The sequence below is a fragment of the Pelodiscus sinensis genome, chromosome 1 (assembly GCF_052426305.1).
Source record: "Pelodiscus sinensis isolate ZL-2025 chromosome 1, ASM5242630v1, whole genome shotgun sequence".
NCBI classification, from domain to species: Eukaryota; Metazoa; Chordata; order Testudines; family Trionychidae; genus Pelodiscus; species Pelodiscus sinensis.
This window is the reverse complement of record NC_143052.1, coordinates 188,329,408-188,350,957: the sequence shown is the minus strand read 5'-3', so window position 1 is coordinate 188,350,957 and position 21,550 is coordinate 188,329,408. Positions and strand designations below refer to the sequence as shown.

Sequence of the window (21,550 nt, the reverse complement as noted above, 5' to 3'; positions counted from 1 at the left end):
TTTTCAGACACAAATTTTTATTCTGCCATTGCAACACATTTGTTAAACAACTTAATCATAGCTGGGCAGGCAATGAAGTTTTTGGGTGTAAAGCGTACAAAAATAATAAAGCGCTGTAAAACTTAAAACAAAAATTCAGTTTTCTCCAAATTTCAGTTGTGTTGATGTACTCCCGGACTTCTCTCGAGTACCCCAAGGGTACTCGTACCACTGGTTGAGAAACACTGTTTTAGAGAATGAAAGTCTAATTTGTTAGCAAAAATATTTATTAGCATGTTAGTTAGCTGCTCATTAATTCACACCCACCCAAGAAACAGTAATAAAGATGAAATATTGATTTAAACAAAGAAATGTTTAATTCATTATTTTATATAATAGTATACAAAGGAAATATAATACTTTTTATTTACACTCAAGTCATATCACATAGGTAAACAAATATAGAAACAGGACTTCTTTATGGCAAGAGGAAAAAAGCCAGGTTACATAGTAACAAGTTTTTCTGCTTTGAATGTTCAACTTTTCCCCTTTTAGTGATCGGAAATCACCTCTCCACGTTTACAGTTACTTGTGCTTCTCTGCTCAGACCCTCATTTCAGTATGTTTAATGGATCTGAAAAAGGAATTTCTCCTTGCTATCCTATTTGAATCCCCAAAGTCAACACTGTGATAGCACTGAAACATGGCCAGCAGAGATCAACACATCAGGCTGTTTGTGGTCCCATTAAAAATGGCTATTTGGTTAAAAGTGTCATTTGATCCTGTTTTCTTTCCACAGCCCGAGAAGAAAAAAAATTATGATTTCCTGGGAACAACTCTAGTTTTACATCTTAAAAATGTCCTGTTTTCTTCAGCTGCATCCCCAACACTTCCTGATAGCAGACAAGGCTGGCAGTTTGCCTTATTGTGGCTAATGTCTAGCACTGAACCTGTAGCATTTCATTGATCAGTGACTATGCTGCCTGAATAAGTCTTTTGTGGAGGCCAGTAAGCTTCTTGCAGGCATAAGTGAGGGATGTTACTAGGGCAGGAGGTCATCTTAACCATGATTAAACAGTGGGCAATGATAGTACCAGTGGCAATAGTGTTGAAGAGCGCCATAAGTGGGAAGCAGATGCTGAGAGAAGCTTACTAGAATCTCTTCCTTTTAAGAGGTGCTCTGTACTTCCAAGAGGCAGGAAGACTGATCAGTAGAGATCATCAAGAAGAAGATCTGTCTCATTATTTGCTGTACTTATACTAGGAATGCTGAAAAAATATTTTAAGAACAAGCAGGCCACCAACAAGGAGAGCAAAAGGGGAAAGTGCTAGGAATGTACATGGTTAACCGGTAAGCCTCACCCCTTCACAGGCGAGGGTTACTGGTTCTGGTTAACCTATACAGGCTGGAGCAGATCCCCACCTGACCTGGGCAGGGGGCTGTTCCAGCTATGTGGGGCTACCGCAGGCAGTGGCTGCTCTGTAAAAATTACTTTTTACATTCCTTAGCACCTGCACCAGGGCCTGCTCCTGGCTGCTGCCCAGGACCCTTTAAATTGTCACTGGAGCACTGCAGGCAATGCTGAGGACTGCTTGAAATAGGTACGGTATGCTTGGGATGATGAAGAAGGCTGCTTAGTGGAGGCTAGCCCCATCCCTGCCCCTTCCAGAGGCAGAGAGTCGCCTCCCACCACTGCCTTGCCCAGGGGCCCAGCAAGTGTTTCAGCTCCACTTAGAACAGGGATTAGGGTTTTACTCATATGAAGCCTTAAGGCCAAATTGGACAATAGAACAGAAATTGTCTGAGGCAGTATCCGATTCCCCATTAGATTAAGGTAGGTCAAATTCTGGAGCCTACATGACCTATTCTGAAGCGTCAACTATTACAATTCTTCCAAATTACTAGCCAATGCTTAAAACAGTAGTTCTGCCACTCTCAAATCGTCATTATGACATCATTTTCCCACTTCCCTACTTTAAAAGTGGAGACTGCTGAAATACTAAATGATTTGTAAAATAGGAAAAGAAAAATCCTCTCTATTCATCAGTACCACATTTTGAGGGGACAATTGGCAATAAGCTGACTTGGCACAGGTGCTAAAAATATAGGCTAGGAAGAATCTAAATTAAAAAAGAGTATTGACTGCCTAAAACATTGGTTTTAAAAAACTTATTTTAGTAAAAAAAATACAGCTTTGATATTCTGTCCCACTTGTTTTAGTAAGAAAGGCATCTTAACAAATACTAATTTACATGTTGAAAACAAGCAACTAAAAACCCAATGTTGCATCCCATGTCATATGGGGAACTCGCTTTAGTCACTGAGAATTGCAGAATCAGGCCTGTAGGCAACACTGAAATTGGACAAGCTACAGGACTAATTGGTTTATTTTATTGTATCTAAATACACAATACCCACCAACATAGCTTCTGATCATGGAGAACTCTGGGCTCAAGAAACAAGTCAGTTTATTTCATGCACCGTAGTAGTAATTTTTGCTGGGCAACTATTAGTTAGCTTTCTGGATACTTCTGGAATGTTACTCAGATTAGTACTAGTTAAAGAACATTGTCTGTTGCTTTTATAATCCATGCCTAAAACAGCACTAGCACAGACTTGAAATAAACTCAGTAACAATGAAAGACAGAATCCATTAGTCAAACAGACATCTGATAACTGGTGATTGTCAAAACCTGCTCCTGTATTTTAAATTCCTTGCTTAGTGGTAGTTTTATCTGGGGGGGGGGGGGGGGGGGGGAGGAAGAAGCACAAATTAACAAGTGTAATTTTAAGTTAGATGAGTCCAGAGACTCAATTACAGTCTTGCCTATGAGCCACTAATTAGGTGAGCAACCTTCATTCTTGTGTGTGTCACTGCTTAGGTATGCTCCTTAGAGGGGAACTATTCGCAGACCACCTGAATGGAGCTTGCAGACCACTGGTGGTCTGTGGACCACAGTCTGAAATCCTCTAATTTAAAACAAAGATGATTCAACTATACCAAGATCTAGAGATGTTTAGGTGCACCCCATTATTTGAATCAGTTGGATTCAGATGTATAGCTTTAGAGATCATTTGGCTCTATGGCAGGCAATTTAAAATACCCAGTTTTCAAAAGCTATTTCCTATTGTTGGTTGCGTGTATGCCCATAGTTTATGCTGATCAGTTGGAATTCAATTAAAATGAAGTAGGAAATAAAATAATTTTCAAATCTAGGGAAGAATTTCACATTTAAGTACACCTCAATTATGGATAAAAGTGTTACAGCTTATAGATATTTTGTTTTGTTACTAAACAGACACAAGTATAAACTCCTTAACTTGCTTTGGTATTAAAGTGCATAGTAGAATTTGTTCTGTTCTCACTAGGCTGAAATTTTGCTTTTATGCAATCTAACTTTGAACACCACTTTTTTATTCCAGATGTAATGCTTGTTAGACTAGAATGATCAAGACAAGGTTGCCCAAACCTATTTTTACAGCAAGCATCCATTTTTCCCTAATTCCTCCAGCTAATATTCACCTGAAAAAAAAATCCTTTTTCTGCTTTTACATCTTTACATGTTAGCTAAACAAACTGAATTGTCTGAAAGGAGGTCACGTTGATAATTGTAAGACTGAAGTTAACAAAATTGACAGCAGCACATACAGTGCACCACTAGCACCAGTAGTTCCAAGAACAGGCTGAAGCAAGTTTAGCGGAGTTCTCTTTTGAGGCTGCTACCTACATATGTTGGCATCAATTATCAGCAATATAGATAGGCAAAGATTGTCTTCTCTGTGGAGATATCACTGAACTTTTGCTGATGTTATCAGTATCCATGTGGTAAACAGCAAGATTGGCACTCAACACCAACCAAAATGGTATACCAGAAGAATATCAGTTTTCTAGAGGAGCAGTAGTAATATTTGCTCCTCACATTTAATAATTCGCACTCCTGAAAATCAAAACGGGAAAGTTAGGACCAAGAGTCTGACATCAGCCTGCCTTCGTCAGGAAAATACTTTCATATGTAACGAGAACAGCAAAATCACAGTTAGGCAGTGAGTCTCAAGTCTGAGTGTTTTTAGTTATGCTGCTTCCTGTTCTAGCATTTCTTCTAACACTTTAGCTCCAGAAGTATCATCATCATTAGAATAATTTCCTGAATCTCGACTGTTCTGTTTAGAGTGTTTGTACTCTTTAATATCAGTTTGATTGGTTTCTTCTATGACAATACTCTCAATTATGCAACAGTTTTCTGTCGGCTCCTCTGAAGTTGACAGATATGGAATGCTGAAAGGTTGTCCTACAAGGCACTGCAGATAGGGGAGAATGAAAGGAGAGAAAACAAAAACGTTTTTTATAAGTTTAAATATGGCTTTGATTAATGCAGCTGCTTTGCAATCTTCTTCCTATTATATTCTGCAGTACAATGAGGCTCTACTTATAAGTGTAGCACTTCTTTTAAGGAGTTAATAACTGAGCTATAAGGTTGCTTTGGTATGTAAATACAGACAAGTATTACAAAATGTCTTTACAAGCCTCTAAAGTAATATAAAATGGTAGATTCTTGATAACCTGAAGTCTTTAAATCATGGTTTGGGGACTTCAGTAACTCAGCCAGAGGTTATGGATCTATTACTGGAATTGGTGAGATTCTGTGGCCTACACATTACTAGATGACCATGGTGGTTCTTTCTAGCCTTAAAGTCTGAATCGATATGCCCATAAATAATTTTCTCTCCATTTTTTACTGTGCTAATCAGTATTAACCACCTGCTCAATGTGCTCAGCAAAATAAAACACACAGATTATTATACAGACTCAAACTTCGGAGGAGTGAGCTACTATACCAACACCACAAGTACACACACTGAGACACAGAGAAAGAATTTAGTGCATTTGGGGACAAGAAAGTGTTGGTAATAGGTAGGTACTTTTATTGGTTTTAAACTGACATTTGCAAGCTTTGCAAGGGAAGAGAAAAGGCCCCCGAGGAAAAATTTGAAATAGACAGCGGCTATGGAAGGAGTTCAAGGAAGGGATTTTAAACATTTGTTAACTTAATCCTAGAAATAAATATTTAAAACCCCTTCCACTGAAGAGGATATCTGAAATTTTGTCTTACAATTGAGTTTATAGATGATTTGATTGTAGATATATTGTTTAACTTACAACTTGACTGACACTAATGTTTATAAAGCACTATGTATTGTATATGCTAAGGCCGTGGTGTCCAACCAGTTCTGTAGCAGTGGACACTATAATGGCTGCTGCTATAGCGAACTAGCCACACTCAACCAGCCAAGCAATCACATGTGGCTAGCATGTTGGACACCACAGTGCTAAGGGCTTCACTGAGGCAGAAGCATGCTGGGAACAAGATACACTGTCCAAGTGACATGCTATCTTGTCAATGTTATAATGGTCTCACTGACAACTGGGAGAGTACTGTGAAAGCTGGTTCTTGCTACACTTTAGCATTTGAGTGTTGTGAGCCATAATGTCTGCCTTTTTCCTACACATGATGCATTCTCAAGCAAACCTGTTTTATGTTAACAATAATCTAACTTCAAACAATACTTTTTTTCATATAAGCACTACTTGAATATGTACAGACTGATGACAGCTTATGGGAATTATCATATCATATGACTACAGCCCTACCAAATTAATTTTGGCCAATTTTAAAAATAATAAATGTCATGATTTCAGCTATTTAAATCTAAAGTGTCACTATATTGTAACTGTAGAGGGTCTGATACCATGGACCTTGCCCACCTTCCCCTTCTGTGAGTTCATAATTAATGGTCCATGCATCTGAAAAAGTGGCTTGGCCCACAAAAGCTTATGCCCAAATAAATAGGTTAGACTTTCAAGTGCCATAGGACTCTCCATTGTTTTTGTTTAATGAAAATGAGACACGAACCCCAAATGGCAGCTTACATATTTCAATAAGAAAAAAAATGCTTAACATGCCACAGAAGTACCACCACTCTAGTTCAGTTATGAGACCAACAGAAAGAGAGAAGAAATCTTAACTCTATTTTATATGCTGTCTAACCATCTCAACAGACTGTGCAGAAATAGCTCAGTCCCTAAAGTTTCCAGCACAGGAAATGAAAAATTTGTGAAAGATCTCAACTCCTTAGTTCTAGCCAGATAACAATCAAACTATGGTTGAACAATAATGTATACTCACCCCTATGAGCATGAGACCCAAGAAAGAAAATCAATATATCAATTAACATGAAAAATCTCAAATTATTTTAGGGATAAAGCTGGGGTCAGGTCTAGGTACAACCTTGTTACAAAAACACCAGAAGGAGTGTCTACCATCAAAACATGCAGTTCCATAGTTTTTCTAGAGAGACTGTAGCCCCTATTATAAAGTTGTTTTTAGGGAGAGGTGTGAATGGGAGAAATAATTAGGTTAACACTAAATTTAGATCCCATTAAAGAACTGGATTTCCTACTGGCAGACACAAGTTCAATAAAACCTTTTAACAGACATGAAAAAAACCCCTGATTTCTCACAAATAAGTAAATGAAACATTGCTGTTGATGCCAAGTGGACTAATTAAGGAAACAGATAAATCCACAGATTTCAAATGTAATAAAAAATTAGGGCTGTTGATTATTGCAGTTAACTCATGCAGTTAACTCAAAATTAATTGCAATTAATTCCAATGTTAAATAGAACACAGATTAACATTTTTTAAACATTTGGTTTTTTTTTTTACATTTTCAAATATATTTATTTCTACAAATAAACAAAGCATATAGTGCTCACTACATATTTATTACTACAAATATTTGCATAGTAAAATGATAAAAAAGGAATCATAACTTTCAGTCTACCTCATACAAATACTGTAGTGCAAATTCTTTATTGTGAAAGTGCAACTTAGAAATGTAGAAATTTTTTTGGTTACATAACCACATTAAACAATTTAATGCCTACAAGTCCACTCGATTCTACTTCTTGTTCAGCCTATTGCTAAGACAAACACATTTGTTTAAATTTATGGAAGATAATGTTGTCTGCTTATTTACAATGTCACTTGAAAGTGATAACAGGTGTTTATATGGCACTTTTGAAGCTATGGTTGCAAGGTATTTGTGTGCCAGATACGTTAAACGTTCATATGCCCCTTCATGCTTCAGCCACCATTCCAGAGAACAAGGTTACATGTGGATGATGCTTGTTAAAAATGTGTTAAAGTTTGTGAATGAACTCTTGGGAGAGAATTGTAGGTCTAATACTCTATTCACATTCTACCATAAATTTCATGTGATAGACACTTCAGATTATGACCATCGCAGCAGATATGAAAAAATGCAAAAAAGGTACCAACGTGACATTTCTAAAAATAGCTATAGCACTCGACCCAAAGTTTAAGAATTTGAAGTGCTATCCAAAATCTAAGGGGGATGAGATGTGGAGCATGCTTTTAGAAGTCTTTAAAGAGCAATACTCTGATGCAGAAACTAAAGAACCAAACCACCAAAAAAGAAAATCAACTGTCTGTTGGTGGCATCCGACTCAGATGATAAAAATGAAAGTGTGTTAGTCCATTCTTCTTGGGATCATTACGGAGCCAAACCTGTCATGAACAAGGACGTATGTCCTCTTGGAATGGTGGCTGAAGCATAAAGGGACACATGAATCTTTAGCAGATATGGCAACACTGGCTACAACAGTTCCATGCAAACATCTGTTCTCACTTTCAGGTGACATTGAAAACCAGAAGCAAGCAGCATTCTCTCCTACAAATTGTAACCAAACTTGTTTGTCTGAGTGACTGGCTGACTGAGAAGTAGGACTGAGTGGACTTCTAGGCTCTAAAGTTTTACACTGTTTTGAATGCAATTATTTTTTGTGCAGAATTCTACATTTGCAATTTTAACTTCTCATAAAGAGATTGCACTATAGTACTTGTAGAAGGCAAACTGAAAAATGCACTGTAAAAAATGTAAGTATTTGTAATTAAAAATGAACATAAGCACTGAACACTTTGTATTCTGTGTTCCAACTGAAATCAATATATCTGAAAATGTAGAAAACATGCAAAATAAATGGCATTCTATCCTTTTAAAAATCACTTGACATCCTTAATTATAAGATATTGGACTAATTCATAGACTTTATCATTAAACTCTTGGTATCTAATCCTGGCAAATCTCGCTGATCTTATGAGAGACAAATACACTATATTTTTTAGAACAAGAAATCAGATATACTATGTAATGACATTCTAGTGTTGTTTTTACTCGAGTAGTCACATTCTTGGAAAGATAACCAAAACCTTACCTCTATGTTTGATGGGGGTTTGCATGATGGAAAGAATGTATATCTGATCCGTCTAGATATATGATATATACTAAAAATACAAAATGATGCCAAAATAAGAGAGGCAAACATGGCGATTACAAAGGCCATAAAAATAGACAGAGGTGAATCTTTACCTAAAAAAAAAAAAAAAAAAATTATCTAGATATTCATGAAGTGCTCCATCACCAAGATATCTAGATTTTAAGATCTTATATATTGTAAAGACTACACCATAAAACTTCACATTTACAGTGTTTTACTTCTTGAAAGTATTACATGAACATGAATATCTTCAGAGCATCTGAATAGCTTATAGCAGTCTATTGAAATAAAGCAGAAGATTCTCAGCACCAAATTTAGGTATATACAAACTTCCATTGTGGATCACAGCCAAGGTACATCTAGTCTAGTTCCCTGTCTGATAGAAGCCAGAACAAATGCTTCAGAATAAAACAGACAGATCAGACTAATCTGATTCTCACATAGGAGTCTTCGTGATTAATACCTGAGATTGCTCTAAATATTGAATCAGGATTAATATCCTTTCCAAAATGAATCATTAATGACCCTGGATAGTCTTGATATCCAATCCCTTTTGGAAACTTGTTAAATTCTTGCCTTTTAATAACTTCCCATGTCAACAAACTCCACAATAATTTAGTTTAAGCATTAACGGGACAAACATTTTCAGAAATTCACCTACTGAAGAAACCCAATACTTAAAAAAATTAAGTTTAGGCACACATGGAAAGGGATAGCACAATGTCTCAGAGCTCTCGGTATCTCCAACAGCTTGTCAAAAGACCATATTCTGCTGCCTTTAATCAGGATATTGTTTTCTCTCTAAGGCTTCATCTTGTCAGATGCTTCAATTCAGCAAAGCACTGCAGCAGTGTTTGCTTAACTTTAAGTAGATATGTAGACAATTGAAATAATGGGGGCCAGAATGATCAGCAACTTTATCTTTCAAGTGGATTTTCCATGGGCATCAAGCAGAATAAGATACTAAGTTTAACATGTGGAATAAGATACTGTTTTATCACGAAAGTAAGGATGGCAGAATCCAGCTCTTAATTCCAAAAACGTTAAGCATCAGCTTTCTTTTGAGAAAGCTAAGATTTACAAGTGTTCCACTCATTCTACTCATTTTCCTTCTCTGCCATCACCTTTTCTCCCTTTCATTAGCAGTCTGCATTCTTAATATATACTTTCAAAAGCTACAGAAAATAGTGTTCTGAAGACTAGCTGCAGATAATTAAGGCAATGCAACCAGTACTTTTCACTTCCAGATAAGTGACATAAAAAACAAAATTCAACAAAATGGGGCATTAGCAAGACCAATGAAACACTGTCTCTTTACAAAGTATTGGTAAGGCATTACTTGGACCCTGACTATAGATGTAGACTCCTTAATGTAAGAGCTGGAGGAGGGGGCCCTGGAGCCAGGGGTTTCAAGACTGGGGTTGGGGCATGGGGAAGGATGGCCAGGGGCCATGGTTTGGGGGAGGAAGGCCAAGAGCCATGGTTAGGGACGATAGTGTGTAGTTGTTTACACAATCAATCAATAAGCTTGGCCGTATTGGTTAATCCTAATGGCTACATGCACCCCCTATTGCTGCCTCCTACAGAGGCAGCAGCACGGAGGGATGGGGTGGAGGTGGGAGCTGGTGCTTGGAGGAGAGGAGATGGGAGCTGGTTTTTAACAGCCGGATCCCCAAGGACACCAGCTCCTGCATAGACACCTGCTCCTGTGGTGCTGCCTCTAGTAAGAGTCATGGAGGAATGGGTGGAGGGTGGGGAGGCACCAGCATGGAGGAAGCGGGGAGGGGGTATGTGGGAGAGGCAGCTGGGGAGTCAGCTTTTAAGCCAGTTCCCTACCTGCCCGTCCCATCTGCATGTAAATGCATAACCACTAAAAAAAATCCAGAGGTTGCACATTTACACAAATACATGTTAGTTACCACCCTTAGTTGGTGCCACACAGGCCTCCCTCATGCTGGTGCTCCCCAGGCCTGGCCCAAGGGGAGAAGGGAGCTGCACCTGCCTCCCCCTTTGGCACTCCCCACATTGGGGTTGGGGAGAAGCAGGAGCTGTGCAGGCTGCCTCCACTGCTGTTTCCTAGTCCAACTGGGGGGAGGGTAAGGGGAGTGAGGGGTGGAGAAGGGAACCATGCAGGCTGGGACACAGCAGCCACACTGGGTGGCCCAGCAGAGCAGGTGGAAGGGGGTGATGGCCACCAGTGGTGCTCCAAGGAGAGAAGTGGACATTGGGGATGGGGACAGATTTTAGCCAAGCAATCACTTACCAGTGGCAGGCAAGATGGAGGAATCCCATCCCCCGCTAGATACTCTATTGGTGGTGGTGCTGCCTTAGAGGTCACTTTGCAGGATAGTTCTCCCCTGCACTCACTGCCCCCAGTGGTATGAGGATAGTGTCCCCCCTCCTCCCCCTCCCTTTCCATGTTATAGAAGTATAGTGCCACAGGACTCCTCACCGCTTTTGCATGTTATAGAAAACTATCAAATCCAAGCACATCCTGTTTTCCTGGCACAACCAAACCCAGATCTTGCTTTAAGTTAGGAGAAGAGGAAGTTGCATACCAAACTTAGTGGTCCTAGCTCTTATTGTTTAGGAGGAGGTCTTGAACAAATGGATTCACTGACAGACACAAACCTCTAAATTATATAGATAGAAAAATATGCTTTTCCAGGGGTAACTGCATATTAGATTAAGTTATTTATCGTGGCATAAATTAAACATTTCCAAACTGAATTTCAAAAATTTCTCAAACACATATTTAAACTTTTCATACCGTTAAGTGTTTTAATACATATCGCATCACTAAAATGACCATTTTTTTTGTATACTGGTGAAAAAGCTTGCACTTTCAAACAGTACCAGGTCAAGGGTGTCAAGTCAGAGATTATGAATAATAACTGTTGTTCTTCTTTTATTTTCTCCTGAAAGAAAAATAAATGCAAATTGAAACATAGTACAAGACTGATGTAACTGTATTGAAGTTGTAGGCAATGCAAAAATACTGTTGTATAATTTTAATTAGATTCTACTTTTTCAAATGAAATCAGTAGTTTCAATTTCAACACTACATTTAATAAATATTAGTTTCGACTAACCATTCCCATTATTTTGAAAAGCTGCTTGTAATAATTCACTTCAAATTTTGTGTTGAACATATACCATACTTTCTGGTATGTGTAAGTGTTCTGATATCTTTTCATATGTGCATTCCTACTGTAGTCTTGCAAAACAAAGTTAGATAAGTTTAAAAATGGAAAGTCACATCAAAATGTCAGTTAAAAATGTGCAAATTTCTGCATTTATGAATTCATCTCTAATCTTAGCTCTGAATTAACTAGGACTGCCACACAAATTTCTGTGCTGGAAATTTAAAGAGAATAATTTTACATCAACAGGGAAATAATTCGACTAGTACTATGCCAGCTGCTTTCTTCCTTCTTGTAGTAACTGATATAAAAATACTGTTTTAACATGAGTGATCATAAAAATACCAATACACAGCTTCAGAAAGAGATATTACTTATTGAAGTATATTTTTTCTTTAAGAGCTTGATCTTGCATCAGTGAAGACAATGGGAGCTTTATCGCCAACTTCAAAGTACACAAGGTCCTAAATAAACTACTGCAGAGAACCATGCAGTCACTAGTCAAAAAATTATCCATCAGCAGCCATTCATATAAGATTCCTAAAATGACTGTACACAGGTAACATCATGAAGGATCACTACAACCAACCAACATTACTATCTTTTTGCCTATTTTATTATGTAAAATCTTGCTGGAAGGTATGTTTAATGTGAGTTCTGCAGCATATGCAAGGCTCTTTGTGGAAATAAACTTTATAAGGGGAACATCTTTGTGTAACATTAAGTAGAGGTATAACTGGCAATATAATTTTAAAGAAGTTTGAAAAAGCTTTTCCTACCTCCGCATCTGAAGAATTTTTCCAATATAGAACTCGGTAAGATAAGTCATAAAATTCACTCATGGACTTATTTTCAGACTCTCCTGGAGGAATGAGCTGGATACGAAGTGAATCCTCACTAGAGCTCACTGTTAGGTTTGGAGGGCCAATTTCATCTTAAAACATTTCACACACACATAAAGTTAAAAACCTGTTAGCTAAACCATGTAAAGAAAAGTTTTACAGATGTGATTAAACCCATAATAGCAACGGTTTTCAGATTTAGAGACAGGTATTTTTTCCCCCTTCGTGTGCAAACACTGTTCATTCTTTTGAAAAATTGCTGTACTATTTTTAGTTTTTGAGGAAAGCATATAAGCAGTTGGGAGCTATTGCAAACCCTCCTGCTTTTTGCACTTGGTCTTACTTCTTCCATTTGAAGCCAATACTGAGGACAGAGCTTCTTCCCAAGAACCACAACGAAAGGTTTTATTTGTGATCGCCACTGTTCAAAGATTAGTATATAGCATAAAAAACAAAGTTGAACCAATATACCCAGACTGTCTTCCACTAATTTCTCCTCCAATGACAGCAAGGTTCTCACATCGGCCACCCAGCAACAATTACAAGGACTATGACCGTCTTTGTGCTTCTTAAACTGATTTACTGGATCAAGAAACAGGTCCTCTTTTATCCCCAGAGGTGTAAGCCAGCCAAGAAGCATTATGGATTTTCAGCCTTCAGTAAAAGGGTAAGAAAAGCTAAAAGTAATGTTTTCTCAGCCTTCTCAGGTTGAAACTCCCTAATTTGAAGTGAAACATTGTTACTTTTATAGTAAGTATAAGGTTGTTGAAAAAATTATAAAATTGATGAGCCTATATTAATTTGTTTGTGTGTTGAAAAGTTGACAAAATAGAGGACACTGAAAAATAAGGTGTGCAAAGAGTCTGAGCAAGATTTTTTTAATTTTACATTTCTAGTAAAGTTTCAGTGCCTTGCAACCCTCTCTCCAGTTGCCTTTTGTAACTTCCCTAGGAGTTGCAAATGACTAGATGAGAAACACAACTTTAGAGCATAAACTGACATATACAGGAGGACCAGATCTGTTAGAAAACCATTCTCCTGCATTTACAGCACTACCAATTGACTTGCTTCCCCTCTCTGACACATCAGGAACTGGCCTTGTGTACAAGGCAAATGTCAGATTAGAAGGAATCTTGATATGAGCTGGCATGCTAAGTCTTATATAGCAAAATGATTAATGTAATAATAGTGAGTGAATGAGGAAAGTTAAAGTACGCAAAAGTTACAGAAGATGTTGTGCATCTTAAATTTAATTTGCTATTTCCAAGACAGGGATGAAATACTGGCTCCACTGAAATCAGTGGAAAGCTTTCATTGGCTTTAGTTGTGCCAGTGTTCCACCTAATGTTTCTACAAGGAAACTATAAAAATGAGAACAATTAAAGATGAAAATGAACACAATGCATACAGATATGAATGATATATAAACCAACTGAGAAATGAAGAATGGTGAAGAAAATACATCTACTTACTTACTACACAAGGATCCACTTTTATTTCATTAGACCAATGTGATTTATTATATCCATTCATAGCCTTCACACGGAAAAAGTAAGTTCCAAGAGGGTATATGTCAGATGAGACATCACACTGTGTAATGGTGATGTTTTCACATCCAGATACAGTGGTCCAGTTATTTGAATAGTCTTCAGGAAGACTCATTAAATATCCACTAAAATAAATGACATTTTGTAGTTAGTATAAACGCCCTACTCTAACCAAACTGACAATATTTTTCACTTAATTTACAGTTGAATGAATATGTCCATTTCTGGCCATTGTTTCTCAGCAAACATATTTAATCAAAATGTAAATTCATGTCAAAGACTTCTTCAAAACCCAAAGCTATAGCATGTAGTTCTCTATCAACTATTTTGCTGATATGCTCAAGAATTCCATCATAACTCCATCTTTTCTATGGAATGTTCATTCTTAATTACATGAATGGGGAAGATATATTTAATGCAATGTTTTCAATGAAAATCTGAACACAGATCAGGACTGTGGCAGGGTGTTGCCCTGTACTGGCCCTTTAAGGGGCTGAGACCTGGTGTCAGGAGGAAGCCCAGTTGAGGAAGCTAACCAGGGCCCAGCTAGAGGCCATATAGAGCAGCTCCTGGAAGGAGGAGGAGGACCTACCTGCCTGCAATGAGAGGGGCTTCGGCCTAGCAAACCCAGGCTATCCAGCCTGAGACCCTAGGGGTTGCAAGGAGGCAGTCATGGAGGGCGGGGCTCGCACGGAGGCAGCTTTAAAAGGCCGGGCTGCAAGGAGGCAGCCGCGGTTCGCAAGGAGGCAGCTGCGGTAGGTTGGGGGAGTTTGAGCCAGGGATGTCCCAGGCCACAAGTCCGCAAGGCAGGGTTGCAGGAGGCAACCGGGCAGGCAGAGTGGGAGAAGAACTGGGGGTCCTAGGAAGTAGGGATGACCCTGGAGGAGGAGGAGGGGGGAAGGAACAATGACCCCCCCTCGGAAGAGGGCGTAGACCAAGATCGGAGTGGTCACTGCCGGAGGGCAGTGCCCTGAAGAGAACACCTCACCCGAAGGGGGCGCGTCGGCGTCGGACCAGCCGGTTACTTCCCCAAAAGCCACCCTGAGGGAAGAGCCGTGTAGAAAGTGAGTCGAACCCGTTACAAGGATATTTAAGTTTAGATGAGGACAGCAACATCTGTACACTCACTGCATATACGCCACATATTAAAATGCAAATTTAAGTCTAACCATTAACTGTATTTGAAAATCTCACAATATTCAGTGTGGGTATGTTAATTTCTTTAAGGATTTTAACATTTGCGCTTTCTGATTCTCACATGATTAAGTTCTCAGCTTCAATTCACTGATTTCCTTGGTAGTAGGACAGATTAGAAAATGTCTGTTCATCTTTTAGGATTAGTGCCTGGTACACATTTAGAAGTCTAGCGTGCAGGTACTCAAAACTTCCAAGAGAAACCAAGTGCTGTGAACGTCTCTGATCAAACACTGATATTTTTATAAGCACCACACGGATGACTGGATGCAATACCCATTACTGCGACGAATACATCAAGATACTTTTCTGAATATCATATTTGAGTTTTAGAAAAAATGGTTACTTACCCCTGTAACTGTTGTTCTTTGAGATGTGCTGCTCATGTCCATTCCACATACATGGTGCGTGCATACATGTGTCGTTGGAAGATTTTCTCTTAGCAGTACTGGTCAGGCCAGCAACGGAGCCCCCTGGAGTGGCGCCTGCTGGCCCTCCACCCTCTCGATTCCTTCCTACCAGGCTACTCTGAAGAAGGGGAGGTGGGACAGGATTTGGAATGGACATGAGCAACTCATCTCGAAGAACAATAGTTACAGACATAAGTAACTCTTTTATCTTTGAGTGAATGCTCATGTCCAGTCCACGTAGGTGACTCCAAAGAAGAAACCCTAGAAGGCGGGGTCGGAGTTCTAACCTTCAACTGAGTGTAGGACAGTCCTGCCCAAGGCTGCAGCCTCTCTAGCTTGATAAGCCAATGAGTAATGAGTGGAAAAGATATGGATAGAAGACCATGTGGTTGCCCTGCAAATGTCCAGGATAGGGACCTGAGGTACGAAGACTGTAGAGGAGGCCTGAGCCCTAGTGGAGTGGGCTGTGAGGAGAGGCAGTGGCACCTTAGCCAATTCGTAGCACTCCATAATATATGAAGTGATCCACGAAGAGATCCTCTGTGCAGAAACTGGCTCCCTTTCAACCATTCCGCTATCGCTACAAACAGCTGCAGGGACTTGTAGAAGGGCCTTGTACTGTCGAAATAAAACACCAAAGCTTTCCGGACATCCAGTGTGTGTAGCACTTATTCTTTGCCCAAAGCATGGGGCTTAGGGCAAAATACTGGGAGGCGTAACCTGATCTTATCCTTAAAGAACACTGTATAGGGAGCGTCCGACGTGATGGCCCTCAACTCAGACACCAGTCTAGCTGATGTGATAGCCACCAGGAAAGACATCTTCTAGGAAATGTGCAGTAGCGACACGTCATTAGGAGCTCAAAGGGGGGCCCCATAAGTTTGTTCAGGACCAGTTGAGGTCCCACTAAGGTACAGGTTGGCATACATGTGGGTAGAGCCTATCCAAGCCCTTCAGGAACCGATGGGCCATCAAGTCCGCAAATAATGTCTTGCCCCATGAGCTCAGGTAGAAGGCTGAGATGGCCGCTAAGTGCACCTTAATCAAGGAGAAGGCAGACCCGGACCAATGGTACCTGAGCATCCCTAGATAAGACCCCTAGTTGGGTGGCCCAAATGGAGAAGCGCTTCCACTTAGCTAGAGAGGTGGGCCTAATGGAGGGCTTCCTACTTTCCAACAGGACCTCCTGTACCTGCTCTGAGCATTGTAGTTCCACTACTGCCAGCCACGGAGCTTCCAAGCCATTAGGTACTGGGACTACAGGTGGTGGAGCCTGCCAAAGTCCTGGGTCCAGCGGTAGGGCTATTGGCTTCTCACAGGGAAGGCTCAGAAGGGATGTGAACCAGTGTTTCCTGCACCACACCGGCGCAATGAGTATCATACAGGCCCCAAACTCCCCCACCTGTAGGAGCACTGTGTGTACCAACAGGAAGGGCGGGAACATGTAAAGTAGTCACTGGGGCCAGGGGTTGAGGAGTGCATCTCCCAGAGACCTCTGCCCCAGACCCATGAAGGAACAGAACCTAAGGCTCTTCCTGTTATGGCAGGTTGCAAACATGTCAAGGAGGAGAAACCTCCACCTGTGGAAAACCTAGAGGGCCACATCTCCCAAGGGACCATTAGCGTACAGAGAAGGACCTGCTCAGCTGTCCACCAGAGTGTTCTGAGATCCCGAAAGGTAAGTGGCAACTAGGTGGATACCCTCCCTGATGCACAGCTCCCAGACCTGGAGGGCTTCTTGACACAGGGGAGGGGAACGGGCCCCACCCTTCCTGTTTATGTATGAGACCGCCAAGGTATTGTCAGATAGGATCAGAACCGTCCCTCCCCTGAGCCTGGGAAGAAAGTCCTGAACTTCCCTCAGCTCCATGGCATTGATGTGTAGGGACAGGTCTTCCCATGACCACACACCTTGGGTCCTCATGTTGCTGACAAGAGCCCCCTAACCAGTGTTGGATGTGTCTGCCACCAACCAAAGGGTCAGGAGGGACCTGGAGAATGTTACTCCGGAGCATACCACCGCCTCCTGGGTCCACCTATCCAGAAAGCAGAGGACTTCGGAGGGAATGTCACCACTCTGTCCCAAGACTGGAGCGATGGGTTGCAAGCCTGCACCAGCCATAATTGCAGCAGGTGCATGCGGAGTCTAGTGTGCTGGATGACATAAGTACAGGTGGCCAGGAGACCCAGCAGGTGCTTACTGTTCTGACCACGGTAACTGGAAACACCTGCAGGGTCATGACAGTGTCTCAATAGCCAGAAAACCTGAGCTGGGCAGGGAGGCCGTGGCCGACATGGAGTCCAGCTGAGCACCCACCAACTCTATGATCTGGGTGGGTACCAGGGTGGACTTGGCCACATTTAAGAGAAAGCTCAGCTTCTGAAATGGCCCATGATGCCCTGGTACGAGACCTATCATTTGGTCCAAGGAGAGAGACCCGTATACCAGCCAGTCATCCAGCTACAGAAACACTTAGACACCCCTTTTCCTCAGGGTGGCGGCAACTACAGACATACGTTTTGTGAATGCCCGAGGGGCCTTGGACAGGCCAAAGGGGAGGGCTGTAGACTGGTAATGGTCCTGGCCAACCATAAAGCATAGGAATCACCTGTGGTGAAGAATGATAATAATATGAAAGTAAGCGTCCTTCAGATCGAGGGCAGCGTACGAGTCTCCAAGATTCAAGGATGCGATGATCGTTACCAGGGTCACCATCTTGAATTTGGCTTTGGCGATGAAGGCATTGAGCTCCCTGAGGTCTAGAATGGGTTGAAACCCTCCTTTCATCTTGGGAACCAGAATATACCGGAGGTAGAAACACCTGCCCATGAACTCCCGGGGGACCACTTCGGTCACCCCGAGACTCAGAAGCTGCAACATCTCCTCTCAGAGGAAATGCTCGTGAGATGGGTCCCTGAAGAGGTATGGGGTAGGGGGGAGATGAAAGGAAGGGGATGAATATCCCCTTCCCACTGTCTCTAGAACTCAGTGGTTGGAGGAAATAGATGCCCCAAGCCAGGTGGTAGGGGCATAAGTGATCCTGGAACTAGAAGGGGGAGGCTGATAGGCTGTCCTCAGGTGTACCCTCAAAACCCCTGGCGGGGCCCTTGGGACTTATTAGGGGGGCCCTGACCTTGATCAGAAGGAGGGAGGGAATGGCACCTATTGTTACTTCCATTCCCATTCCCCTCCCTACAGCAAGGGAAATCGGGTTTCGAGCCCTGAAGGGCAAGCCTGGGAAGATTCCTATCCAGGAGGGAATGCCTCTAGGGGGCCAAGGTATGAATCTTAAGGGACTTCAGGGTAGACTGGGTGTCTAAGGCCATGCAGATGCTGATCAGTCTGTTCGGAAAAGAGGGACAGCCCTTCAAAAGGGGAGGTCCTGAATGGTGATCTGGAGTTCAGGAGGCACTCCAGAGCCCTGTAGCCACAAACTACGTAGTGAGAGGAATCCCCTGGTCATAGTGCGTGCTGCTGTATCTGCAGCATCCAGTGCAGCTCATAGAGCTGCAGGGAGATTATCCTGCCCTCCTCCACGAGGGACAAACTCTAAATGGGAGTCCCTTGGGAGCAGTTCAACAAATTTGTTCAGTCACCCAAGTACTATATGCATAGCGACTCAGCAGTGTTGGGATTCAAAGTTTTTTTTTTTTATATTTGTATTTTAGGTTTAGTAATGTAGTAATGTAAGGTAACATATAATCATATTTAATATTGTAGTAAGTCAAATCCTTTAGTTAAGTGTGTATATATATATATATCCTATATTTCCTTGTTCTAAAGTGTAGTGAGTAAAGAGAGAGAGTTTTGATACTGTGTCTGTGTTAATGAGACTAGAGGAATGTTGAAGGCTAATGCCTTATTTGTTTGATTTACAATGCCTTTTTGCCTTGCCCAATGCAGATATTAATGTTATGCTTTTCGAGAGTCCTCGTACAAGATTGTTTGTGTGTGAAAGTGGTATGTATGTGTCAAGATAAAGGTGCAAAAGTTATTGCTCAGAACAGATGGCCGAAGGAGGGGTGAGCATAGGTGAAAACTAGACTACCCAGCATCAAAGAAAAATCATCTATAACCATCCATGCGTACCCTACTCACAGGATGATTGGATTATTGGCAGATAGACAGCCTTAAAGTGGAGCTGGCATCCCTGAAAGACAACTGATTACAGGATGACCTTTGGAAATGTTTTGGGAACAATGACATCAAAGAAATAACACTAGTCACAGGCTGACACAGCGGAATCTATAGACTTCAACAGAGAAAAGGGTTATAAAAGCAGAGTGCTTTGCTATGGAACTTTGGGTTCGTCTTGCCACCAACTCCAGAGAAGCATCGGATCGATTGACCGACAAAGGCCCTGCTCTCCCTCTGATCAATCTAACTGGCCACTAGATTGGTGTAGAATCTGGACTGGTAACTATGACATCATCTGGTGGGACTGTGTATGTATGATGTTTGTGTGTTAGTGATTGAAAAGCATATGCAACTGTTGTATTCTCAATAAATGCGGTGTCCTGCCTTTTCCCCTATAAAAGATCTCGTATGCTTCATTTAAGCATAACAGCGGAACCTGCTGTTTCGCTATGAGGAGCTGCAGGCCTCCCAAGTCATAGGTCTTCCTGCCCAGGAGATCCATCTTTTTGGCCTCCCTGTTTTTTGGTGTGGCACCCACTTGGCCTTGGCTCTCTCTCTGGTTGACCGCCTGGACAACCAGCAATACTGGGGACGGGTTGGAGAAGAGATGTTCATTCCCCTCCTGTGGTTCAAAGTACCTCCACTCGGCCTTTTAATTGGTTGGTGGGATGGAGGCCGGGGTCTTCCAGAGGGTCTTCATGATTTTTGTTAATTGGCAAGGCCTCTCTGGTAGGGATGTTGGATTGGAGGACGTTGACGTTAGGTTCAAGTCCTCTCACGCTCATCCTGAATCACCTACAGACGCTGAGCCAGGCGATGGAGGAGGTCCTGATGAGACCTAAAGTCCATAGCTGGCATGGATGGGAGGGCGCTGCCAAGAGCCTCGTCGGATGAGGAGGACAGCAACCCCTTCATGCCCACAATCTCCTAGTCAGGTGCCTGCAATGGGACCTGAGAAGCCACCCATGAGGCCACAGTAGGGGGTTGAAGAGCAGATGGGCCCCTCTCTACGGATGGCCCAGGCAAGTCTTGCTCCCAAGGGAAAGACTGCCCTGACATCAAGGAATGGGTTAGTGAGGTTGCCGGGGAGGGTGCCCTGGGTCCCGAGTAGGCTGACTACAGCCCAGAGGGACCCAAACCCTGGCCCTCGTGATAGGCGCCAAGAGTCCAGAATGGCCACTGCTCAGATGCCTGTAGAGTACTAAAACAATATCAATCTACCAAACAATGAAGGTGCCAATGGTTCTTTGTCTGTATAGTATCTGGTATTAGTACTCTTCCTCTCTAATTGCCTACTAATGGTTCTTATGTGCCCCCTTTGACAATCCAGGCTTTAGGTGCTTATAGACTATTTGTTTTTCCTGTTACATTCCAGCTTGGCTTTCCCCCTGATATTTTTATACCCACTGTCTCTTCTTGTTCCCCCCTCCCCTCCCATTTTTTTCCTTCTCCCCTATTTATTTTAGTTCTGGACATCCAACACTCTGGTCATCTGAAGAAGTGGGCTGTGCCCACGAAAGCTCATGACACCATCTACATATTTTGTTAGTCTTTTAAAGTGCTACCAGATTATTTGGTGTTTTTTAAGTTTACCCTGTATAGGCTAACTCGGCTACCCCCTGAAGCTTTTAAACGACTAAGACCAACTGCTAAGAGACACTTGCAGAGCAAGAGCAAAGTACATTCCAACAATTGTCCATTGTTGCAAGCAGTAAGAAGGAACTAAAGAGGTGGAGGGCCAGCAGAGGTATATATTAGTTGATATATTGGTGCCACTCCAGGGGGCTTCCCTGCTGTCCCGATGGGTACTGCTAAGGGAAAATCTTCTGATGATACGTGCATGCAGCATGCACACACCTACATGGAATAGACATGAGCAATCACTTGAAGAAGAATACTTAAGCTTCAGAGATCTAATAGACAGCAATTTAAAATG

At 41.7% G+C, this 21,550-nt stretch overlaps 1 protein-coding gene across 1 annotated transcript in view; it reads right to left on the bottom strand.

The window, feature by feature from the left end:
* Positions 1-333: 333 nt before the first annotated feature.
* IFNAR1 (interferon alpha and beta receptor subunit 1) overlaps positions 334-21,550 on the bottom strand; it is a 42,908-nt gene continuing 21,691 nt past the window's right edge. Inside the window, exons 7-11 of the mRNA XM_075910979.2 lie at positions 13,798-13,997; positions 12,263-12,417; positions 11,111-11,258; positions 8,278-8,432; positions 334-4,279 (exon numbers count right to left, since the gene is read on the bottom strand). Coding sequence (XP_075767094.2) covers positions 4,052-4,279; positions 8,278-8,432; positions 11,111-11,258; positions 12,263-12,417; positions 13,798-13,997 — 886 coding nt within the window. The 3' untranslated portion in view covers positions 334-4,051. The remainder of the gene's footprint in view (positions 4,280-8,277; positions 8,433-11,110; positions 11,259-12,262; positions 12,418-13,797; positions 13,998-21,550) is intronic.